Raw genomic sequence first — 26,782 nt, forward strand, 5'->3', positions numbered from 1 at the left:
CAGAAAATGTCTGCACTGCAAATCTACCAGAGCTTCCCTTTTTTTGGTTTCTGTACCTTTGTCGTTGTCTCTTCCGTCGTCGCAATTATTTTCGAGAAGCACATTGCAGTCCTTGCCGTCCCAGCCGTCGTAGCACCTGCACTCCCACTGGCCATCATTAGTGACCCTGCACTGGCCATGTCCAGAACAGGAGTTGGGGCAGCCTTCCATGGTGCAGTGCTTTCCGTTCCAGCCAGTGACGCACAAACAAGTCCCGTTCTTGCACTGGCCATGTTCGTTGCATCGAGGATCGCATTGCTTCAGGTTGCACAACTCGCCAGACCAACCTGGCAGACAGTCGCAGACATTGTCCACGCAGTGGCCATGAGGACCGCAATCCAGGTCGCATAATTCTGGAAGGTATAAAGAGTATTTAGTCGGGACGACGTCGAGGCTCCCCTTGGGGGATGTTAGTCGTCGCAAGCAACACTTGGGCGTTGGTGAAAAACGAACTTGTGACAAATTAGAACAAAGTTAAGCAAGGGGAAGAAAGCAAATTGTTAGCTGGGGGGTTCGAGAAACGTCACGCTAGGAAAGAAACTTGTCACTGGCGTGAGACCTGAAAACACAGGTATCGATCAATTGGAATATAAGTCTCCTTGTGATAGTGCATAGTTCAATGTACAGCTTGTCACGCGAGAGCGTCGATAGCTTCTGAGAAACGCGAGTGCAGTGGAGGGCGTTGGTATATTCTCAAGGAACAGTCTACGCGAATATGCAACAATTTGGATCGAATTGGAATTATTTTTCTTAATTTTAGAAGCGATCAATAGAGATTTAATTTATTGCATTCGAAAGACATTGCTCAGATTTTTGGGGAGATTTTTATCACAAGAGATGGGCTACAATTTAGAAAGTAGGAATTTGCAAAAATGACTTTTCAGTCGGAAATCAAATTTATTTGGGAATGGTAATTCTCCCAAATGAAAACGACGATAATAAAGACTCAAAAAATGTGAACAAAACAAGTGATATTTCAGATTTCAGTCTCACTCTGTATACTTTCTACTGTCTTTCGTATCCCTTGGGAGATATCGGTGGCACTCTCTTGCGTGACAGACTGGACCAGTCTGAACGATTAATATTCATATTACTAAGGCCGTAGGTTGTTTCGGAAGAAAGTCGTTACCTTTCGAGCAGTCGTCGCCGGACCACATCGGCTCGCAGAGGCACGTCTGCGTTTCAAGATCGAAATTCCCGTGTCCACTGCAATCTGGCAGGCACTGCAACGCTTCCTTGTCCATTTGGCTGCAGTCGGCTCCTTTCCATCCTTTTTTACAGATGCACGTGCCGTCCGCGCAGTAACCGTGCCCCGAGCAATTGGGATGCGGACAGTCCTCCTCCTCGCAATACTTTCCCTTGTAGCCGTGCACGCAGATGCATTTTCCATTGGCGCAGAGGCCGTGCCCGTTGCAATCTGGCACCTCGCACTCGTCGTGTCGCAGGGAGCATTCCTTCCCTTTCCAACCAGGATTGCATTGGCACTCGCCGTTTATGTACTCCCCTGTAATCCAGCCAAACAAGTTAGATGAGAAGGAGACGAGGAGATCCTTCGTTTCCTGGCCTCGTAAAACTTTAGTTTATTCATTTGCTCGTTTTACGCGGGGTTACACTTTGGTACGGTGATAAATAATTGCAAAAATTTCAGAGAAATTGAACGAAGGAGACTATACCTTCGGGCACATGTGCCAACGTATGCGAACATTATTGTAAAGTATTGTATGTATTGTTGAGAAAGATCATCTTTGCACTCACCACGTTGACTACAGAGAACCGGGCAGACGCTTTCGCTGCAATCCTCGCCGCCAAATCCAGGGTTGCACTGACAGTGGCCCAGAAGACATTCGCCCTTCCCACTGCAGCCATTGGGACAATTATGGGTCATATCCTCGGCGATAACAGCAATAAAAGACACCTCCTGGGGATCTCCATCGTCGTTGTACAGCGAGAGAAACCAGTGGCCAGGATCCATGTAATGCGTCACCTCTTTCTTGATCGAAGGCTGCAAGGATTTCAAAAACATTTTACCTAGCGCTCTTTCCATCATTTTGCTACAGATTCACGTCTAAGGGAAAAAATAAAAAGACGAAAAAAGACTTCTAAAGCATCAGCAGCACGTTAAGAATATAAAATGTGGATCTTCTGTGAATCTACGATCGTGAAAAGAAAGTAAAATGGGGCACTGGCACATACAATGACACTAACATGGGACGCCCGAGTGGTCCTGGCCTTAAAGCCACTCAACACTTCCAGGAGATCGTACTGCGTGTGCGTGGGAAGAGCGTTCCTCCTTGCGTAGACCCCGATGCTGGCACCACGTGGGATATTGTAGTCGAACCGTACATACGCGGCCTCTGACTGGTAGAATTGCATGTTCCAGTAGCTGTACGGCGGTATCTCCTTGCTGAGCTTTTGTCCCAAGCCGACCTGGGCGAACGTCGTTCCGTCAGGTGGGAAGGACCTGGCAGGGAACGTTCTAGCACCTGAATAATTGGAAATTATAAGGGTCAGTAAGATTCCTTTTATGTGTACTCGAATCAGTTTTCTATTGGGCGGTATTTCTATTAAGCGTAGTGACATTTTATTATGATTTCTTCACGTAATTCCTCGAGTATTTACAATTGCTGTTCGTTCAACTCATAAATGAAGGGTATACAAAAGAATTAATTTTTAATTCAATTTTAACCAAGCACATGTACCAGCGTGTGCCAAGATTCGAGCACATCTGCTTTCAATAGATTTGACTGTTTGGATTGGTTCTTTTTGAAGTCGATTTTACAACAATTTTTTCACGAAGCTTTTGCCATCAATTTTTCAACGTTTGCAGTTTTCTTTTTTATTCTGACCCATTGTGAGCAGGACCTAGGATAAAGCTCTAGCCAGAGTGACGTGTCGACATAGCAGATCAATAGAATTCCGTTCATGCAACAATCTGCTGTTTACATACACTTTGTTTTCGTGTTGAACGAACAATAATGAAAAATAAATGTTGAAAATATACGAGGCGAGGTGCGATAAATGGCACAAACGAAAGGAAGAAAATTTCTCTATAGAGAAGTACAAAATTTTTGAAAAAAATGGATATTAAATGTTCTTAGATAATTTTACTCGACTATATAATTGCATATAGTCACCAAATAAATTCCAAAAGTCTCCAGCACTAAAAATTTAATTTTCTCGACAACAAAGCGACATGGAAAAAAAATGTATATTCCGGAACGTTCTGCTTATTTTGTCGTAAAGAGAATCATTTTCTTTTCGGCCGTCCCATGAATCACGCCTCACTTCCTGTATTTAATTAAAAACGAGAATTTATTACGGGATGAAGCAGAATATATCCCGCAAGAAAACTGACTGTATTTGTTTAAATATGAAGCGAACAAGTATTTAAAAATTGCGTAGCTTTATATTCAGCTTGGGAACTGCACGTCAGCAAATTTCGCGACATGTTTAGGCTCGTATTACGCATCGACTAACTCGTGTTAATTACAAATTCGGGGTCTTCTCATTGTAGCGTTTCAAAAAATAATAACGAGTGGTCACTGATCACTGTATAGTCACCAATTGATATTTTGGTCACCATACGCCTTCAGAAAATGTAACAAAAATTTATTTTGCGGAATTCCTAATATGAGAAGACCCTTTTTCTCATTTTACGACTCTACTGCATTCAATCGATATCTTCGAACCTGATTTCTAAGAATTCTAATTTCAATATTCTCGTCTTCCTTACTATACATATCTCTTCTAGTTCCCAATAGAAACACAACATTCCCTAAAACATAGAATTCTTTGATGAATTCTCGTTACGTAGCATGATACTAACTACTTGTTTCATTTTTCTCTGATGATTCCTATGTAAAAGTTGATTAAAAAATAGCTCGGTTATTAGTACCGTGCAACTGCGCCATGTTACATAACTTCCCTTCCTCCAAAAGAAACATACTACTTCGCAACGAGCCAAGCAAAGAACCAGCGATATCAGCGCGGGCAAGATGCAAAGCAAAAAAGAAAAAAAAAAACGTCACGGCATGCAAGCGAAGCAAAATCACAGAAGAAGACCAGTGAAAACAGTTAGCTTGAAAAGGAATCGTAAACCTCACCTTCCAAGATCAGTATAGTGGGTTCTGGGGGTAACGGAGTGGACCCAGAACACCCTGACATGCCTACGGTGCTCGACTCGGTCTCGTAATTCGAGATGGTCCATTCCGTGGATTCGCTAATCTCCTCTGTAGTCGAGGAACTATCGTCCCCCGTGCTCGAGGTCTTCTCTGTCCCGGCCGAGTTCCCCAAACTCAGAGACTCGTTTTTTCCGGTCAGTTTCGATTCGAAGGACTCGCCCATCGAGAGACTCGAGTTGTCCGCGTCCTGGTACAAGTTCGGACTCTCGTCGTTCGCTGAAAAGTTGTCCCACTCGTCGGAGGACGAACCCATGCAGGGACAGGAGCATTCGCATCCGCTACCAGCCCAAATCGAGGGTGGTGGCGAGGACGGGGGTTGCGGAGGTGGTGGCAGGCGATTATCGTTCGATTCCAACGCGGCAGCGTCCGGCATATTGTTTAGCACTGGTTCCTGAGGCGTCTGATGCTCTCGAGTCTCAACTTGCTCGACGTTCATCCCTGAAGAGTCCGTTTCGCCGTCGGTGGGCACGGAGACGGAGAGGACGTACAGTGGCTTCGAGGCTGCGGAAGCAGAGTCTCCGGAGGCTATCGTTATGTTAACCACCACGCGATGAGAAGACGAAGACGGAAGGGGTTCGCGACGACCTTGAACTGGAACCTCGACGATTTTCACCGGCTGGACCATTGGCGAGACGGCCTCGACCTTCGAGGTAGCTTTCAAGTCCCTGTTGCTAGGAGGATCCTGGCTCTTCTTCGAGGTAGAATCTCGGTACGCGCCATCAGATTCCGCTGATTCCTCGCGAAACTTCTTCTCGAACTCTCGAAGAAATTCTTCGTCGTTCTCCTGCCTGGTGATGACCCTCAAGTCGCTGTTCCGGTGTCCTCGCTGGGAAACGTCGTTGAGCGACTCGTAGCCTTGCTTGGCCTTCGTCGTGGCGCCTGACTCGCTGTTCGAGCCTAGCTTCACGATTTCAACTTCCTCCTGGCCGTAATTATAAATCGGCAAGGGGTAGTCCCTTTGGAGCTCCTCGGATTTCTCGGAACTCCTCGCGCGAGTCGGAGTTTCGGATTCGGAGGATTCCTCTCTGGAGAGTTCTCGCGTTTCCTTTACCACGTCCGAAAAGTTCGGGGTGTCGGTGTGGTTCCTCGACTCGTTCACAGAACTGTTGCTATTCGCGTGAACGGTTGATACGTTAACCACGGAATCGTTGCTCGAATTGTTATGAGGTTGAAGGTTGTTATTGTTCCAAGGTTTCTGTTCCTCGTCTTTGGGGTTTGATTCTTCTGAAGACGACGAGGTCGAGTCAGGATCCACCTCTGGGGGCACAGGATCATCCTCGGGATCGTTCTTGGTCCAATCGGAGCTACTTACACTCGAAGATTCTCGAGTAAAACTCGAGAAAGTCGTGCTGTCTTTGGTGTCTTCTAGGTCTATGGTACTATCTACGAACTCTACTCTACCACTAACGCTAGCGTAGTCATAGTTGGGGGTACTTTCCACGTTCAGCGACCCAGGTGCCTCGGTAGTGGAACCATAACCACCTAAATTCTTCGATTCCACGCCGATGGAGACCCCTAACCGCGACTGAACCCTTCCTTTGGAGCCTCCCGGACTATCGAGAGAAGCCTCCCCATTAACATTGTCTCTAAAATCAACGGACCCCACTGAGAGCGCAATGGAGGCTTCCGTAGCGTCTTCTTCGTTCCCCATCGTAACCGAATCAGTCCTGCCAAAATCGTCCTCCTTCTCCTCGCCTAACCCGGTCCAAGTCGGTTTCGTGGTCTCCAAAGGCTGGTTCGTCGGTTCGTTAAGTGAAACGGAAGAGGATGCAGGCGAACGACCGCCAGGGGTGTCAGAGGCGACAGAGACAGAGGCGAGGTCGACAGCGACAGTATGAGTCGAACGATCGCGCGGATAGTTAGTAATCGAAGAGTCAGAGACATTTGCGGCAAGCATTGTCCCCTGGGGGGCTGTCGATCCCGACGACTCGAGTGTGTCTTCGAGCACCTTCTCGCTGGTGTTCACTTTCACCCATGCACGCTCCGTTTCATGCACAACTCTACCAGGAGTGTCCTCGTTCAACCCAGGGGTCTGCACCGCCGCCTCAGTCGAAGGAGGTTCTTCGCGGTGCTGCTCGGGGGATGCGACAGTTTGGTGCAACGCATGCTGGTTAAACGTGTCCCTACGATTACGGACGTACACGTGCTCTAACATGCTAGCCGACGGTTTAATACTACCTCCTGTGGACGCTTGGTGCCACGTCTTGCTGTTGGGCTGCGACGGGGGCGCGACCGCTGTCGAGGACGTCTTGTTCGCCTCGACGGACGATTTCGAGTCGGTGATCTCGCCGATGCCGCACGCCTTCGTGCCCTGGTACGATCGGTTCACTATGCTGGACACTGCAATCGGAAGTTCAATGTTAAATGGAAATGGTAGTGGTTGATGTGTTTTTTAGCATTCAAGATTGGTTATATGATGCACACTCAACGGAGCACGATATTGTAAAATTGGTTTGAAAATTGGTTTTTCTTGTTGTATTTCTAAGAAGATTTTTAAATATTTTAAAAATGGTGTGTCCAATTCTTCTATTATTATTGTCAATATTCTTATCACGTAATCCATTAACATCACATGAAATAGGAGAACATTCATTCTTCTTGGCTGTATTTAAATGAAAATGTTTTAAAAAGAATCAATTTATTATACTTTAATTCTATTAAATATAACATGATGAGATTAACATTGGCACAGAAGATAAAATTTATTCGTAAGAATTTTTGAAACTCCTCGAGCAGCAAAATCCAAGACTCTGCACCCTGCATGAAAATATAATAGATACTTTGAAGATGGAGACCATTTATTATTGGGTGACACCCCTAAGGAGGAGTTGGCCTCTAGCCAGGCAAATGTTTTAGAAAACATCACCCAACTATCATTTTTCAAATGCGAAATAAATTTGAATATATTCTACCATGAGTTATAAGAAATTCTACGGAGTTCTTTGAATTTTTCGAAAACGTGACATGTGCAGTTCTCGTTTATAATTTTAATCCCTCGACGTACAAAAAATAATAAATTTCAATTGATAAGAAATTCTTTGGTAGATCGTGCACTGATAGTGTATGTTTAAACGACCACTCAATTTTTAAGGAGAAGACTCGCGAGGATAGTGTAAATTAAATGCATAGCAAATGTTCGCTTGAACGATCCTCCAGACGCTTATATCTCGTTTAATCTAGATACGCGTGCGATGAATATAAATTGGAAAACTACTTACCCACGATGTAGGCTAGCGCTGCTGTCATGCACAGCGAGACTATAAGCAATATCATTGCAATTAATTTCCAGCTGCACCAGTCGACCCCTTTCACGAAATGGCAACGGATGCTTTGTCTCCTCATTGGGATCATTGAGGGCGCGTGGCCGTACGGTAAAGGTACTCTGTAATCAATCAAAATTGGCTGCGTTCAACTTCCGCTCACTCCTGAGACAAACACTTGCAGCATTATAACATTAAAAGGAAAGGGAAAATTATAAAATATTCTCCCACTATTAACGGCCTGGTAGTATTGTAAATAATAAATTGAATATTTTTCTACATCAAAATTTACATTTCTCATCAGCTAGGTAAAATAAAATATAGTATACTAACGTATTATCCAGGAAATGAATTTTTCTTGTGGAAACTATGCGATCGTTCCCTCTGAAATTTTTTGGGTATATTTTTACGACTATAAGCTGCAAGATGATTTGTCTTTCTCGCGAGTATACACATTAACTGAACTTGATTAAAAAGAAAAAAAGTTTGAGAATATATCGACGTCGGTTCTATGGGGTTCGATACTCGGGAAATTTGCGTCCCCGTCACGTGTTTTCGCGCAAAAGCATCGTACCGCGGAGTGTGTTTACACCGAGCATCGCGTGCTGCTTCCAAGTAACTCAGAAATGTCTAACAAAAATATTTAAACGGGACCCTGGCGGGTTCCCGAGTGCGCAGGGGCGGCTGTTTGCTTTCCCTGCATCGCGCGATAATGGAAAACGAAAGCCAGACGCACCGACGTCTTCGAGGAGGTCTTCCTTCCTCGTCCCTGCCCCTCCAAAAAGATCACACGAATTCCCCTTGCCCTCTGTTTTTTAACCCAAATATTTAACGTACGAATTAAGTCGAGGAGAACGAACAGAAAAATCCACGAACGAGAAGCGAGAAGGCGGTCGGAGCAGAATAATTTAAAAGTGACTTGTTCAAACTTTTCGAAAGGTAAGTTTCGGCGCCATGTGTGTAATAATATGTAAAATGTAAGAAAATAATATTCAATATTGAAAGAAACAATATTCGATATTGAAAGTTAATCTTTACATATTCCAAGTTGATCTATAATATTGCAGTCTCCAAAAGGTCCTCGCGGAAGCTCCTCTATGTATCTTTTCGAACACAGTATCATTACCGTGACAATGATCAAAACATCCCAACATCACAAGGGGTCGACGTTGTACGGAGCAACGCAAAAGGAGGATCCCCGCGGTGGCAATGTTTACGACCGTTTACCGAACTTCGAGTGGACACTCGAAGGGGCCTGTTGCGCTCCACGGGCCCGAAAGAAACACGATTTTCCACGGTGCGCCGTGTCCACGTGCACAAAAACCGTTTTCTGACGGGTGACACTTCATCTTCAAACATTGACTCATTGTGCGACGCGATCCGAATAGATGATTCACGAGGTTCACGTCGAATACGCGTTGTTCGAGGCGAAGGACCATGAAGAAGCCAACGCTGGCCACGGTTCGTTCCACGGTCGTTCATTTTTCAAATTTCCACGTTGCGACTTTCCTGAGTTTCTCTTGCCTTTTATTTTTTTTTTTTTTTGGTACTTCGAGGACCGTACTTCGAGGACCGAGGATCGTCGCACGAAAACGATACCAAGAAACGAAATAGGCTTACCTGTCCATGTTGTTCTGCAGCTCGACCTTTATTGGACTATTCCCCGTGGACTGATTCTTGTTGTTGTACTCATTCTTCGGTATCTCTGCGAAAAAGAGAGAACGGGACGATAGAGAAAATTTGTTACGTTGCAGATCGACGGAAATTTCTCGTGGGAAACGCTGCCCTACTTTCCCCGGAACTTTTATCCAACCCTGTCTGTGAAATATCTTTATGTTTCCCCCTCGTCGTCCACGGTACAAAATAATTCATCGACGCCGCCCGTTAGACGGCCAGAGGATGCAGAAGCTCGCAATCTAATTGTGTCCTTGGTGACAAAGTAAAAGCGCCGGCGGTGGACGCCTCTGAGGTTTTCCTTTCTGCAAAAACTACTGCATCCTCTTTACTTTTTATTGGACCAATTAGATCAGATTAGAAGATAGACATTTTATTATTAAAGTAGAGGAGAGAGGGCAGCTTTGATGGGAACAAGCATATGTTTATAAACTGTTGAAATTCGAACGTATAAGATGCGGTTGTATCCCCAGCGCCAATGAGCGGAAGGGTGTCTTTTGTTCGTTGTGTTCGTTACATCTTACGGCTAGCGCGTGGTGTATGGAACGTGTTCCATATATGTTCCCAAAAATGTATTATAATAACTAACATGTATAATAATCTCTATTCTATCTGTGTTTCTAATATAATAACTAGTTTTATGTAAAGTTATATATTCATAAATAAAAATAACCAACATAAACCTTGACCAATATAATAATTATAGTTTATGGATTTATTTTTTAGAGGACTTTCACTCTTGAATATGCTTCTATTTCACCTAACCGTATCCCAACTCCAAATATTAATCAACAGCCCCCGCACGTCTTAAAAAAAACGTAGATCTACCCGAAGGAAACCCTGATAAATTTCATCGAGCAACGACGTTCCATAAATCCTTCGATCGTCGAGCAAGGTCTCTAATTTGCGCGTAAAACCGTGGTAATAACTCTGCGAATTTCGGTACCGAAAACTTCACGACGCTCCCGACGTTTTAATTGCAGCTCCTCTCCGCGTTTCGACGGATGTATTTATTACAGATTTCTAATTGCCAAGGTACACACAATCAGAGAAGGGGCACGGGAGTCGTTGACGGCCGATGGGCGGGGTTCTACGGGGAAATAAATTAAGCGCGAGTCGGATGCCGGTGTTTTTATTCGTTCCCCGAGCGGACAGCGTCGCGTTTTGCCATGCCAGACGCGACGCCCTTTCTTTTGAGCATATTCCCCAATATACACGAAGAAGGAGGAAAAAGAGGAAGGAGCGAGACACGGCGAACGGAGGCCCGTGTTGAATCGATAAGTACATGATTCATCGTGGTTTCGGTTTGAATTTCAAGCGACCAGACCGCAAGGTGCGCGAGGAAAACTGAACACCTTAGAAACACCGCAGGATCGCGCGCTACTGCTCGTGCACACGTAATCGATGGCGGTTTTTGCGCGCCGCGATCGGCAATCGATTTGCAGTTTCTTCGGAAATGACGTGATCAACCCCTCGAGTGCTGTTGGACGATCGGTTGAAAGCTATCGGCGGAAATCTTTATGGTTTTCGTACTGAAGAATCATCAGGGTTTTTTTCTAGAGCTTTTAGTGCTATTATTTTATATTTATTAAGTTCGAATTTTTAGATTCATTCATTTTTACGATTTCGTTGTTTAATCTATCGACTGTCGATTACGAGATGTCTCGTAGTTTCAATTGATCTAGGGATAAGGCTTGTAGCCTTTTGAGTCACGAATTATTGCAAAAGAAGATCGTAAATTTTTGTTTTTATAAACATTATACAGGCCCCTACAATTATACCCGAACAAACTACACCCACGTAACTTGTGTCGATCAACGTGTCGGAACAAAAGACTGTGAAACAGTCACGAAGACAGAGTCCCTATATCGTCCAGAAGGGTTAGAGTCTGGAACGGCGATAAATCCCGCTAAGTGGCCAGGTATTTTCCAAGATCGTAAAGGTTCGCTAATTAAACGCGAGCCTTCGCTCAGAACCCCCCCCCCCCCCCCTTTAGTCGGGTTGCTTCATCGACACAGCGAGCATGCGAGTAAATCATCCGCCAAGCCAGCCATTAAAACCAATTCCGACACGCAATATCCCACCTTCTCGTTCGGTTCCGCGCATTAGGCGTCGTCTCGTGCGCCCAATAAGCCGGAAAGGAGAGGAAGCAAAAAGAAAAACCTCCCTACGGGGGGTTGGACGGGGGGGCCCTGAATCGGTGGTAATCACGGATATCTGCCTAAACGCCATAATCATCGGATTTCGGGGCAGAACGGACGAGGAACACCTGCAATTAGCGGCATGGGGTCCGCTTTTGCCGGACCTTCGTCTTCCCACGCTCCGATTTCATACTCCAGGTACATGTAACGGGTGGAGGGCGAAGTATTCTCCGCGCGGGAAGACAAAGGGCTTGGTAGGGGATCGAATCGCGATCCCTTTACCTGTTACCATCGAAAAACATCGGATAATGAGAGTCGGGGGTGCCACGGTGAAAGATTTTGCGGTCAGCGTGGAACGGGCTTCGATTTTCGATGATACACTGTGAAGGGTGAAACTTCACCGACAGGATGTTCCCTTTGTGGATGGATTGTTCCTCTGAATTTTGGATAAATGCTGTTGGGCAACCTTCTGGCATGCAATCTCGTGTGTATTGAGTTACGCGTTCTTTGGTTTCATACGTGAAGGGGGTGGTTTATGTATATTCTCTCATTTTTGTAAACGAGCGTTTGTGTTGAAGGATTTTTTAAGAAGAGATTTGGGATTTGGTTTTGTTAACAAGAAGTCGTGGAAACGATGGTATTTTTCACAAATAATATTATTTTTCTTCCTTAAATACTGCAAGTTTATCTAATTCATGTCTCACTAAATTTAACTTGAGAATACAGAGGTGATATGAAATTTGTGTTATTTTAAGAAGAAAATTTACGATCTTCTTTTGCAATTATTCGTGACTCAAAAGGCTATGAAATTATCCCTTAACTTCCCCTATAAAATGCAACATCACAAGAAACTGGATTATTAACAATGAAAAATATTAGTTTGTCTGGAAAGTCCGTGCCGATTTTTGGTAGATGGTACACGTCTGTTTATATGGGAATGGTTGAAAACAATTAACATGGGTGCATCCCTTAAAAGGTGGAAAGTTCGTGGAACAAAATGGCACTTATGTAATTCAATAAATACATGTATACATATTATATGCCTTTGAATTTTTCTTAAAAATTGGCACGAACTTTCTGGACAACTCAATAGAATTAAATGTGAAAGATCTTATTAACAAAGCCAAATCCTACAGCTCCTTTTAAAGAAATCTTTACGCACAACCCTCGTTTACAAAAATGATAGAATACATGTAAACTACCCCTTACAAAACGTATTAAAATTTCTACTTTTCCAAGAAACCACCAGTCTCTGCCAACCATCCAACAAAGAATAATGCGAAACGGAGTCAGAAGTCGCGTGCAACACTTATTACACGGCCCCAAAACGCTATCCAGCTAAGGACAAGAGATAACTGGAGGAAACCACCGTGGAATTTCACGGATACTTCCGTGACCGTGCAAAGAATGTCGCGAAGAATGCGGGGAATGTAGACATTCACCGATAGACGCCGCGGAGTAACAAAAGCGTAGCGAAGATTGTCGAGCAGCGTCGATGGCCGAGCTGGCCGGGACGTCGCGAAGAATGAAAAACGTAGAAGCCAGAGATCGTCGTTGGGTGGAGCAGAGGCATTCTGCGGGAGGTCATAAGCGTCGGGACGGTGTCATAACCGAAGGGTCAATAAGTCGAGAGATCATAAATCACCCATCGGTTCGGAGCCGTCCCACGTTTTTCGAAAGGGCGGCTTTGAAGTGCTGCCGCGTTAAAGAATGTTAAGTACACAGATGGTCCCTGGAAAAGTCGCCCCTGGCGCCCCGTTGCACCCTTGGAACCATGGAAAATTTCGTGTCCTTTGGCCCGCGTGAAAGCCAACAAGAAAGGTGCCTGTTCGCGTCGTCTCGTTCGCTTTTTCTGCTACCGAGGGAACACTCGAAACGTCGAAAAGGTTCCTGGTTGTTTTCGCTGCAGTCGATACGTACCCGAAAGTGCTAAAGTGTCTCGAAAATGTTACTCCCGAAGCTTTCTTTCTCTCGAGTCCATTCAATGACACCCGAACTCCGACGGAGGGAATTTTACGGTTCATCGTTGCTGGTAAACTCGAGTGTCTGGTCTGAACGATTTTACTGCTCCTCGAGCTAGTTTTCCGGGCCTCGGGATATTTTTCTACGGGAATATGTATTCTCGATTTTATGAATGATTGCAATGAAAGAACAAAGCATCTTCGACATCTTCATAGACTTTCGTGCTAGGAGGTGTAGGTCCTGGTATTTTTAGTGGCAAATTACATGCTGGGTTGATCACTATGGAACATTTGACTTTTTGCGTTCACAGGAGAAGAAATGAAGAGTCAATCGGGAGGACTTTACAAATGGGAAATAATTTTAAAGAAGACAATTCTCCTACTTCATCAAAAGCGCAAATTTGTAATTATTAAACGAAACGTCCCAATATTCATTTCTCGAACCTAGTATAACGTAGAACTTCTCTATCAGATGCCAGAAGAACAACATACTTCTTCTGTTCCCCCAGACAGATCAGCCCCTAGAAAAACTTCGAATGCAATACTCAAAACACAAGGCCTAATCGTGTTCCTCTGAAGATAAAGTAAGAGGCTTTGAAAGAGGGGGGCCAGATCCTTACGAAAGAAGTTTCAGGTACGGTAGAATTTTTCTACAGGCACTCGAGGGTCCCGGGGTGGCCGATAAGATAGCAGCCACAAGGACGTGGTCTTAGAAAATTATCGCACCCCCGCCCACCATTGGCCACCGCTGATTACAGTCCGCGCTACCCTCGTCAGAGACGTCAGTCACTTCCCCCGACGGCTAAGCCATCTTATTGCTGGGCCTTGATGGAACACTGTCCACGCTATCACCAGACACACCTCCTCCAAAACACCACCGATTTTCCTTCCACGAACTGTTTATCCTTTCAATTTCGTTCGTCAACCGTCAAACATTCTTAACTATTCGTTTCTCGAAGGGAAATATTCATATCTCGAGTGTTCGTCAGTCGCTAATCGATCTTCCGATAAGTGGACACGGACTTCCGCCCGATTTTCCTAGGATCTCGGTATTCTCAGGAAGCTATCAGTCGATGATAATCGAGGAGCAAATATCCAGAGTGCAGGAAAAACTGAGACATCTGGTTCGTGACATGTTCGGTCTTAAGATGGATGGGAATACGCGATTGCGTTAAAGCAGCTGAAGGCCAGCCTCCGATAGGCCAATGTCAATTTTCTCAATCTCTTATTTCAGAGGAAGAATGTGTCAACTGTCTCTGCTTATCAAGTAGGTTCTCAAGGAAACAAAAAAGTAACAGTGATTGATGCAGACACAAGAGATGGACAAATAACTCTCGTGGGCTGACCAGTACAGTCTAGTGCTAAGAAAACAAATGCAACCCTGAAGGAAGCAGGACATTCTTATTCCTTGAAGATGAACTGAGAGCCTCCAAGGCCTAGGCCCAATCGATTTGTCATCGTTACTCCCGTTCCTAACAGTTGGAAGCAGATAAGTCCTAAGATTTAACAGCTGAATACTAAGACATAGGTCTTCGATGCAGTCTGGTACTAGAAAAACGAGTGCAACCCATTTCATCGAAAATATTAATGACACTCAATTATTTTGTGTGGCGTTGTTTATATAAATCTAGTTTCTTAGACATTGATGTTGTAGCAGTAACGAATCAAAATGGATCGTACACGATTCAGTAATGTAAAACATAAAATATTGTGCATGTATTACTTCTTCAATTGCATGTATTGTTCAAGTGCATGTATTACGTCTTCAATGCAGGCTGGTGTTAGAAAAACAAGTGCAACCCATTTCATCGAAAATATTAATGTCACTCAATTATTTTGTGTGGCGTTGTTTATATAAATCTAGTTTCTTAGATATTGATGTTGTAGCAGTAACGAATCAAAATGGATCGTAGACGATTCAGTAATGTAAAACATAAGATATTGTGCATGTATTACTTATTAATAAAACGAAAGAAACTTGTGGGACAACCTAATACCAACTATATTGAAAGAGTAGCTCAGCCTGACCCTCCCGAAGCAGTCAGGAACATCCATAAAAGGAGCAACCCCCTTAACACACCCAGTGTCACAGTCCTTTCGCGAGGCATCGATTCGCTGCTAAGCTCGGACAATTATCGTGCAAGGGACACAGCTAGAATCCTTTCCCACGTCTTCGTGAGACCCTTCCCTCCCCGTAAATCAGATCGGGCGACCTCGAAAACTCACTTGGTATACTGTAGAAGCCACCGGATGGGGTGCGTACGAGGCAGGACGGCTGGAGGTCGGGATCACGCTCGTGATCACTGACTGCGTGACTTCCTGGCAATCTTCCGTTGACGCGACTCATTGTAGGGTTACGGGGTGGCACATCGGGCGGGCCCCGCGGCGCCGAATTGTCCAACAAACACCCTGCAACAACCATGGAAAGGATACGTTGTGATTTACGTACAACAGATGAACAAGGATGGTTTTTCGTTGTCGCTTCACTCTACTCTAATCGCGATCCTTTTTATCGCGACGGCGATAAGCGGACCACCTCCTAAACGGGGATGGCCGGGAGCAATTGGCGTGCAATCTTTCGGAGTTTTTATTCTGTTGCCAGGAAGTCTTAGGGAGCTACCGGACGGCGACTTAACGCCGGGGATGCGTTGCAGCTTCGGATCATTAACAACTGTCTACCGTGCGAACGACGCTGGACGCAAGAAGTCCGCACTTGGCGATTCAAGGATGGTTTTAGTGGCGAGTACGTACTCGAGGACATTTCGTACTTTAATTTTGAGACTTTGGGTATTTATACGGATCGCGGATGACGGTGTTCATATTTTATTTTTATGGTTTTCACTTGTTTTGAGTGGAATGAACCACTTAACAGTGGTGCAATTACATGGAGGTAATATAAAGAATATTTTCTAGTATCTGATGAATATTGTGAATAATTAGTAGTGTGCTACCAAGTTGTACATCTTTACACCATCTTTCATTTAATCCTACGATTTATATTCTACATGATTCTGGTGCAACAAAGACTATTATTATTATAAGTTTACAATTGATTACATCCCTTTGTGTACACAAATAAATATATGCAGTATATTCGTAACTTATTGTAGAATTAATTTAATTATTCATAGAAGCGAGTCACCTCCAGTTTCTAAGATCGTCCTACTTTGACTGTATGAAGTATGCAGCAAGCAGGTAATCCTTAAATTATTCTATATTCTGCATTTCCTTAAAGTTTCCCTTCCTAGACCACCATAAGCCACCAATTACAATGAACTTACAGATGGATCTCGAAACAAAGTCGTTGAAAATCAAGCAAAGGTTCGAATATTTTTAAATTCTTTCCTAAACAGCTGACAATTCCAACCCTGCATCCGATAGGAAAGTTCCTCAACTAGTCCTTACAACAATAAATCCTAGCTATCCAAGCCTGGTTCAAGCTCCTCAGCCTAACCCACAGCTTGCAGACTTTTAAACGGAAAACGTCCCTTTTCTTCCTCCACTCTTAACCCAATTTAGGATCCTACCGATGGGAATCGCTATTATTAGAAAACGCGGCGCGCTAACTCGCCGCGCCGTTGAAATAACGTTGCGGACTAGATTACCTAACCTGGCCACGGTTCTCCTGCAGGATTCGACGACGAACAATACCTACGCGTAATCCTGGGCAGGTGGCCAGGCGATTATCACCGAGGCAAAGGGGTTGAGCCGATCTCGCGATTAGGCACGTTTCACACAGCCGGGCTTTCGCCGCTATAGGAATTACCGCGAGGGGGAGTGACCCAGAATCGCAGGACACGTTCTTCTGTGCTCGGCGATGCGAAATGAAAATTTTCGAAGGCACCGGCTTTCTTTGTCGTGCTTCCTCCTGATCTATAACAATGTCATTGGTTCTTCTTCCTTTTTCGAAAAAAAAACGCGCACCTTTGACGGGGGACGCATTAGCTGTCTCGCGAGAGGCAGCGAACAGTCTTTGTTAATTCCTGTAACGACGCGGGTCGTCACTTCGTGAGGAGATTGGATGGAACTCCGAGACGTGTGCAATCCATGATCACTGTTTTCCAGATAGGGATGATAAGTATTATATGAAAAACTATGAAGAACGTTTATAGCGATAGTCTTTTACAAACGGTATTTATAGAGTGTCCTGTAATTTTTCGGAACTGCAAGGAATCGATTCACCAAGTGAAAACGATGAAATAAGTTTATGTAAACATATCCCCTACTTGCCTTTGCTTAAAAGGTGCATCGTTTCTCGCTCACTCGATCACCCAGAACTCGCTCCATCTTCAAAGCGAGGGCAGATAGGAGAAACGGTTGCGTAAACTTTCTTCATTGTTTTCACTTGGTGAATCGATCCATAGGTTTTATTTGAGAAATTCTCGAGCAGAGCGATCCTCGACAACGATCATTTAAAGTTCCGGGTTCCATAAAGATTCCAGTGGGCCACTATTTCAGGTTCAGGTTTTCAGATTTCCTCCAAGTCGCTACGCGGAGCGGAGCAGTTGGCGGCATCCTTAAGTCGATTATAAACCCTCTCGGATTCGGAGCACCTCGGCCTCTCTCATTGTATCGAGCAATCTAAAAAGCCTAACAGCGATGTTCGCAGGTAGGGTGACCGACGTGAAACTCGAGCCTTGCTCCTTTTTCTGCGCCGCCTATTAGCCAATGAACTGGATCCATTCGAGCCTTTTTTTTATCCTCCGCCTGTAAAGAACGTCCTCCTGACATCCGATGTGGAACGCAACAGGAAGTAAGAGCGTCGACGTAGAAACAGGGCAACGAGGCAAGAAAAGGGTGACAAGAGGTGAGAAGGGGAAGGAGAATGACGGCGTAGGAGGGGAGAGAAAAGATTTACTCCCTCGGACGACAAAGACTTTCCCAATCTACGTCTAATCGCATGCCTAACCCCTTGGCCTTCCTTTTCCTCCTCGTAGGAAACTCCCGAGGGGATCTATGGTGTTTATTCATTGGAAGTTCCTTTGGTATCTAAGAATGCTGAGAGCGTAGGTTAGAGAATTTTAATAATTAATTTTCTTAGCAAAACCAACCCTTTGTACACATACACATACAGTCAAATCTTCGTACCCACTACGTCTATTAAAGAAGTTTGCCTAAATTAAATAATAGGTTCGACATTTTGCTTCGTAATTATACCTAATTATACCTTCCTATAAGCGGAACTTTCACACCCTTATGTTAATCTAACATATTATTTCTTAACGAGAGTTAAGTTACACATTCTGATTGCATTTTCACGCGTATTACACTACCATATAATTTATAACCTCTACTCTCCCGAAGAGAACCACACCACTCGCATAATAAACAATCCTTAACCCTCAAGTTTTCCTGCTCGAAATTGCGAAATGATTCACTTGAGACAAGCTTTCGTCCACCGTGAAGCACAATACCATTCTGTGGCTAAAATTTTCTTAAAGGATAGGAGAGCTGTTTATCCTTTCCTCGTTATTCGAATTTCGTATAAGAATTTCCCTTCAACCGGGAGCACTCGATCCTTTTACGATCCAAGTTTCTCCGTTTCGACATTTTCCCTTGGGGGAAGAACGCCATTTGGCATTACCAGCGGCGTGCATCGGTTCGCCAAGGAAACCCAGAACATGTAAATTGCCATGACACTGTGACGCCAACCGAAACGGAAGGGCGTGAGGAGTGGGTCCGTCCCGCGACATCCGCGACCGAATTTGTTTCCACAGGCGAAGGGTTTTTATCCGCGACTCGAACGGATTTTACGTTTCGAGTGAAACGAAATTGCTCAGTCATTTCATCGTAAGTCCGGGCGATCCTTCACAGGCAAAAGTTTGAGTCACTGGGGGGAAGACTCCTCAACGTTAGAGACTTTGGTGGTTGAAATGGGGGAGATACACCCAAAGGTGATGTTTTATTAATTAAATTACATTTTCTGATTTGAATATATGGTAGTATATTAATATTTTCTTGATTCAAATTGTAGTTTTATATTTTATAATGATTAATAATTAAAGTAAATATAATAGATAATAGAGAATAAATAGGTTATGTTTGATATATATTCGTAGTGAAATTAAATAGACAGTGTGATCGTAGTTGGAATTCATAGTGAAGCATTTAATAGGGGTATGTATTTAATCTTTTTCCTGTTTAAAGTCAGTTTATTATTACTTACTATTCATCAGTATGAATTTAGTATGTACTACGTGTTACTGTTATATATTTATTATTTAGAATGACTGCCTAACTGAGCTCCTTTTACTCCCTGAACAGCCTTATTACATTAAGCCCAACTTAAATAAAAAATTATTTCACACGTCGTCCAATAATCCCCTCCAAACCATGCAAATTCTACACGTAATAATAAAAATGTACAATAATTCTTCATCCCCATTCTCGACATCCCTAATCAAGGCCGAACCACGAAGAAGAATTTCCACGTTCCCACTCACGATGTCCACGAGCCCTGAACATCCTTGCGCCAACGCGACAGGCTCTCGCGCGCCTAAGCTGTTCGTCAAAGGATCTCCGCGTTCATTCTCACCGAATCACCGGAGCAGAAGACTCCGCGGCACGTCGTTATTCTTCCTAATAGATCGGCGGGAGTAGTCATTGTGCCGGTCGTTACTTCGAGGATCCTTTCTTCTCGAACGGCGTCGATCGGTGCATAGGGTCGCGCGTCAAAGGAGGGAAAAGAGCAACGAGAGAGACCGGAGGGTGGAGCGCGACGACAGCCCCGAGAAGACGACGGAGAGAGAGAGGGAGACAACCCGGGCACAAAAGACGAACGACGGTCAGACCTGCCGTAGCTACCGCTATCCGGTAATCCAGTGTCCAGGATGAGCCTCGTGCTATGGAGCATGCGCTCAACGACGAAAGGAAGAACGAGAGGCACCGTTGAATCGAATTATCCTCGCCTGGTTGAGCCCTGGGTCCCCGGGACCCAGCCGCCGGAGGACCCCGAAGAAAGAACCGAGAACAGGGGCCCGGTTGGCCTAGAAAAGGATTCCTCTGAATGCGCCTCGCCTCGACGGTTGTTGTCGCACCGGGCCGCGTAATGGATGCGCGCCCATTGAGCATCCACGCAAGGAACGCGTAACATAATATCGAGGACCTTCGCGAAACCAAGAGCCCATGCCTAATGGAATTTATTAGAGAAGGTAAGGAGCCACCCTTGCGAGCAGGACTTCGGGTACCCCGCTTTCGCTTTTCGGTTACGTTTGGCTTCGCGTGCTGGATGGAATCAAGAGGATGTTACACGGGCTCCCCCGATCCCTTGGGCTAACTTATCCAACTTTCGAGATTGAACGACTGCTGGCGCTTTGTTTGGACGAGGTTGAAATCGGGGATCGGAACGTGCTGGGATTACGTGGGGCAGGAGGGAAAGAGGCAATTCGCGCTGGATGGAGTACTTGATGGTTTTGGGACAGTTCTTTGGTTTAACCTGGTGACTTGTAAGTGGAATGTTCGCTAGAAATGAACCATTCACTACATAGTAGTTGTGAAATCGAGAACGAGGCAATTTTTCCGATGAACGGCCCAAATGTTAATGAATTATTTTATGATTGAAATTTATTTTGCACGAATATCAAACTCGACTATTTTACATCCATTTTCAAGTCTTTACTGAAAAGAAAATTGTCAAGCAACGATTCAAATTATTAATTTCTTAAAGTAAAAAGCCTCTAAAAATAAAAATCTGACACTCAATCGGCTCTACATTGTCCAAAAACGTTTTCTTTCTCTCCCCGTGGTATTCGATTCACAGTGAACCGTTCAGTCTCGGAAACACGATCCTGTAACTGTTTTCAACGGTGTAGCGTTTTCCCAACGTGCCACGTTGTTTATAGTGAAGCATCGTCGCATCGTTCCACATTCGGTTCGAGCATTGTTCCTCGATATCCAGATTTCTGGTACCGATCTTTGGCCCCATTTCCATCCCCATTCGTTACGGAGTCACGATTCTCGGGACGCGAACTTGGCCAGGGGGCATATTTTTTCCCAGCGCGCGATATAGTATTAATTCGTTCCGGTTCGAAAGCTAATCCAGATAGAAGACTAACCCTTGTCCATTTTCTCCGTTCCGCTCCCACGAAATACGGTCGATTCTGCCCCCGCCGATACGTGACTGGGGATCCGAATCGTTTGCTCACTTTTCCCCTCTGGAATGGCAGTAAATGTTGCCGCGACGCTCCGACGTCGTTGCGTTTTACTTCTGAACGATTTAACACGCTCCACGATCTCGTACGAAAATTAATTCGATCCTTCGATACAGTTTCTTTCGTGCTTCCATCGCGAACTGCTCGAATCGATTCATGAGTTTCCAAAGGGTGTTTAAATGGACCGGACTGGGCTTGCTAGGGGTGGGATGACGAATCGAGGATGTCAAAAAGCTGGATTGGATTTTTCATCGTGATATTTGCGTTTTTCAGACAGATTGGCAGGATTTGTTTCACTGTAGTGTATATTTTATAAAAAGTGCAGTGAACGGCTCATTAATAAGTCAGACATGTCATAAAAACAAAATCAATACACTTCCATACTTTCGAACCTGTACAATATTGGCTTTTAAAACGTCACACTCGACTGAATAGTTATTGTATCCTTATTTCAAGCATGGTCCAAACCTAACTTATAGGTGATCATGATCATATATATTTATCAGAAATTACTGTCTGGTCCTGCATCGTATCGGAGTTTCCGCCGCAAGAAACGTCTATTTAAAGGCGAACCAATCGCGTAACGCGAATACCGACGAGCTGTAAATTTTCGAAGCAGTCGATCGAAGTCGATCAAAGTTTCCAACTTCGACTTGGGGGAGGGAAACTTTCCAGAGCCCTCGTGCACGCGTTTCGTCTAAAAAGGACGAAATCGACGTGTCCCAGCTTGAAAACGTACTTCCGGCGGGGCTTCTGGGGCAGCATGTGAATTATTATCCCGGGAGAGGGCAAGGTAATTATATATTCTCGTAGATAACTCGAAGGGTAGGGCTTCTGTGAAAATATTATCGAAAGACTATGCTATTTCCAGCCCCTTTATCACCGATTCCGATGCGTCGTGCCTTTTCGAAGGCGCTCTTCAGCGTCGTGGATATTTACACGTTCGAGCGTGTATTGGTTCGGGCTACAAATATGTACCAATTCAACATACTATAGGCGATGGAGCGTGAAAAGGAACATTACTAATTTAAATAGGTTTGATTAAGGTTAGATTTTTTAGTTGTAATTGATTTGGATGTTCTTCTATTTATTTAATATTAAAAATACCATTCATGGCAATTCTCATTGACAAAGCTCGATTTTCGCGAGATATTAGATTCCATCGTTTCGATGGAAAAATCATTCTCCTTTTGCGAGGGTTTTCGATCGAGCATAGCTCGATAGCGCCACTTTAGGCGGGGTATATTTCATCGAAACGCAATTCAATTACGGCAAATTGATATACTACCGCGTCGCGCAGCCAGGGCGAATTTTCACGGGAACTTTGGAATACTAACCGATCAACCGTGTTCGTGATATTATTACACAACTAAATTCTGTGACGCCATTCCGAGCATAAATTATTGACCCGAACGAATTTTTCACCTGTCCACGTGAAAAGTATTGTATTGTGTCAATTCCCACTCTTCCCACCATTTTCTCATTTGATTAATTTTTGTAAATAACTGTAACACCAACTGTAGTTGAAATATTATAGAATATTCGTCTAAGATTGCCATTCCAATTCTTGTTCTTCAACTAATTTTGAAATATTGTAGAATGTCATCAACATCCCCAGTCAACTAATTAATACACTCACGAATACCGTACATAAATTTTCTCGTATTCTAACGAGGAATGAATTAAGTATGCCAAGTCTAACCTCCCCCTAGTCTTCGGTCTAATAATACTTTCTATTTCCGCTCCCTCGAGAAAAGCACGCGACGTGTCAACCTTAAACTATTCCTGTCAATTAATATCCTCGCGAATCCAATATCCTTTTCCAACCCACTCCCGACTCCGAGACTCCAAAAACCTTCCCCAACGACTACGTCGACAACTTCCCGTATTTAAGGGCTTTAATTCCGGTACAATATCAGACAAGTGACGTGCAGAAAGTGACGTTTAAAGGCAGAAAGGGCGATTCGGTCACAGTGAGGTGCACCCAGGTGTCGGTGCGCATTCCCATGGTGGTGTGCACGCATTAACGTGTGCAAGAGCGGTGTACGTCCGCGCGAAAATGTACGTAGCGAGGGTAAAGGGAGCGAAGAACGAGCTGGAGGGTAAAGAACCACCATCGCCGCTATCGCCTCCCTTCAACCATCCCTCTAACCTTTCTCCACCCCCGTTCCGCTCCTCCTGCCACGGTTCGCCTCGCCCCTATCCACGGCCAGGCAACCCGACGTCGTTTCCTTCCTCCTCTGGCTTCCAATTAAAACCGTTTTCGTCCATCTCGAGGCCTCTGTTATTCTCTTTCTCCCTCTGTCTTCTTCCACCCCTTGGCCGCGGACCGCCCGACCCCCTTCATTTTTCAAGATTTTCCTCCGACGCCGGCAAGTCGTCGGGCGGAATCAGAAAAAGGGAACTCGGAAGGACTTGTGCTGGGTCACTCGACAATGGAAGTTTACGCCGGGCCACCCTCTCTCGTTGCCGAGCGTTTCAACGAGAGGGACGCGTTGTAGCCAGCCTCTGTGTACCTTGGATTACTGGCGCGGGACACGCGCACGTTTTCTACGCGTGTTCGTGATTTCGCTCCGAATCTTGCCGGTATACCGGCCAGACGGGAGGGAAATACTTGTCCACGGCTGGAGGAAACACGCTCGAGTGCTTCGATCCGTTGTCGGAGAGGAAGAAATATCAGTTTTTAGATAGGTTAATCCGTGGCGATATACCTACAGTTACCCTCCTAAATATTCGTTCCCTCTATGTTTATTAAAAAGTTTGTCTAAATTAAATAATAGTTTTAATATTACCAAACGAATTTTTCATTATAAATATGTGTACGAACAAGCTCATGGATGTAACAACAAAAATCTACAAGCGCAAGGTACTCACAGGCACGATTATATATTTTCAAGTCCACGCTTAGATATTCCTTTACAACAACCTTACTTGAACAATATTTTCGATATAATTTCTCTCCTTCCTGCGACTTCCAAGTTACAACTCCCTATTCAAATAAATCAAAGGGTTTCCTTTAAATCTTTTAAATAAAAGGGTCCTGAAACGGCTTCCGTGCTTCCTGTATCTAGGGACTTCGTACGCAAAGGCAGCCTTTTTTTCCAGCAAACGAAACGGGAACTGCACGGTTTCGGGATGGCGTCCAGACTCGACCAGTGGGGAGAGAAAAAAGAGCTTAATTCGTTTCCCATTAGAATTTACGTGGCTCGAGAATAAAGAGGCTGCGAAACCGCCGTCGAAAGAAAGCGCAGGGGGTGAAGGGATAGGGACAGGGACCGAGGGTGAAATCCATGGAGCGTTCCTTCCTTCCTTCGTTCCTGGTGTAGCTATCGAATTTCGCGGCGAGGAAATACCGCGGAAAATAAAATTAGCTTCGTCGCTGCGACGTAGCCGGTAGCGTTGATTCGTTTCGAGGGTGGAGAGAGAACAGCTTCGAATCGGAGTTCATACAGTGCATGACAAATCGGGATCAAATTTAAAGGGGTTTGCTCTTTTATTTTTTTCAGAGTTTCGAGGTAGTTTTTGTAATTTTTTTTTTCAATCAAAGTAATCGACACAAACCCTTAAAATTTGGTATGAACGTATAAGATCTTCTAGAATTTACAATTGCCCTGATCAGTCATTATTATTGAAAAATATCAGAGATTCTGAGGATTAAATGAAAAATAATAAACTTCACTTTAGGTGAAATTTGAATATTGTCATAGATGAAATAGAAAAAGAATTATAATAAGGACTTTGGTTTCTTAAATTCGTTTCAAGTAATTTCTACCATTATCTACTATTTCTGTAAACGATGAATAATTGAACAAGTATAATTTGATAAAATTTTGTTTAAAGTGGTGAATTGGGATGACAAACTGACTAAGGGAGAAATTGGTTCGAGGAACTTCGCCATCGTACGAGTTTATAACAAAAAGTAGCAATTACGCCGAAAAGCAGTGTTTTAATTACGTTCGATAGCGTCGATTAGGGCCATTATGATGTCACTGGATATAAAGAATTGAGTCATTGGTGCCAGTTGCAGTTGTTCGTGTAGGTGTTGTCTCGAGAAGAGCTAAATTCGAGATGGCTACACACATCCAAGTATTCCAAATATTTTCGTGACAACTGACGATGATGATTTTTAGATTAGTAAAGTAGGCACGAGAAGACTTCAAGTCAAGAAAATTTCATTATCTAGTATGAATTTTAATAATTTCCTGTTAACTCCAGAATATAATACATTTTATAAAAATAGAACCGCCATTTGCATAATAAGGAGCTCAATTATTGACCCACGCAGGGTAGCCTCGTAAAATTCGGAACCCAGACGCTACGCCTGCAAACTTTTACAACCCTATTGTTAATTCCACGTTTTCAGAAAGTTTATACAGTCACCTCGGGACCGCGAATATTACGAGCCATCGCGATACGGACATAATAAATCGACTGAAATTCCAGCGGGGAAGAACCGTGGGTACGAAGGAACTAATAAACGATTGCTCGGCGTAATAACTCCGCTTAACGAGCCAATAATGCCCGGAGATGAACAAAACGAATGTTCGTTTGCCGGAATGAGCAACGAACGGAGGAAAGCGCGAAGAAGTGAGCAAATGGAGGAGCGTACAATGGTAATCGAATGATATATCCTTTCGTTCTCGTTGGGGCGAGAACGTTCGCCGAAAAGAAGCGGCGAGTTCGTGGGGTTGAGGCTTAATTCGTTTCCCATTAGAATTTATGCTCCACGTTCGAGGTCTGTTAGAGCCGGAGGTCACTTTGTACATTATAAATTAAAGAGAGAAACTAAATGGAGTACAGTATATGAATTCGATTGTTTATAATACTTTATACATTTTATTTTATTTTACGCTATTTTTAATTATGAATGAGTATCATCTTTCTCTATATTTTTATCTTGTGAATGGTGCATTTCATTTAATTTTATTTAATGAAGAAATAGCCAGTTTGATTACTCGGACATAATTACTTGAGAATTAATAACTCGGCTATTATCGGAATCAGATACACCAAAAAATTCATGTATCATCTACATAGTTGTACTAAGAAGCACCAAAAATTTCAGTTCCATATGTCGCGTATTTCCTCCTACAAAAAAATTGGAATGTCTAAGTATTACCCATTTTTGATTCAAGACACGGGGGTAAGCTCCTTAATTCGTTTGCCATTAGAATGTATGCGCCACGAGTCGAGGAGGTAAAAGAGCCACGAAAATCCCGCCGTTCTTTACGAGCTGGACTCGGTGAAGCACGAGCATTCGAGTGGACCTCAGTCGAGCAGCTTGATACGACATCGAGCCCTGTTTTCTTCCTCTTCCGTCGGTCTTCCCACACCTTTTCTTCGAGATCCAAGCGACGAACGGAGCGTGGAAAAGCC

General features: G+C 44.1%; 1 protein-coding gene across 1 annotated transcript in view; it reads right to left on the bottom strand.

Moving 5' to 3' along the window:
* The window catches only part of LOC128877588 (teneurin-m), a 58,992-nt gene that overhangs the window by 18,813 nt on the left and 13,397 nt on the right, over positions 1-26,782 (bottom strand). Inside the window, exons 2-9 of the mRNA XM_054125014.1 lie at positions 15,483-15,665; positions 9,101-9,185; positions 7,439-7,602; positions 6,399-6,560; positions 2,245-2,522; positions 1,795-2,041; positions 1,169-1,543; positions 57-392 (exon numbers count right to left, since the gene is read on the bottom strand). Of these exons, the coding sequence (XP_053980989.1) occupies positions 57-392; positions 1,169-1,543; positions 1,795-2,041; positions 2,245-2,522; positions 6,399-6,560; positions 7,439-7,602; positions 9,101-9,185; positions 15,483-15,665 (1,830 nt within the window). The remainder of the gene's footprint in view (positions 1-56; positions 393-1,168; positions 1,544-1,794; positions 2,042-2,244; positions 2,523-6,398; positions 6,561-7,438; positions 7,603-9,100; positions 9,186-15,482; positions 15,666-26,782) is intronic.

Source organism: Hylaeus volcanicus, chromosome 1 (assembly GCF_026283585.1).
Source record: "Hylaeus volcanicus isolate JK05 chromosome 1, UHH_iyHylVolc1.0_haploid, whole genome shotgun sequence".
NCBI classification, from domain to species: Eukaryota; Metazoa; Arthropoda; class Insecta; order Hymenoptera; family Colletidae; genus Hylaeus; species Hylaeus volcanicus.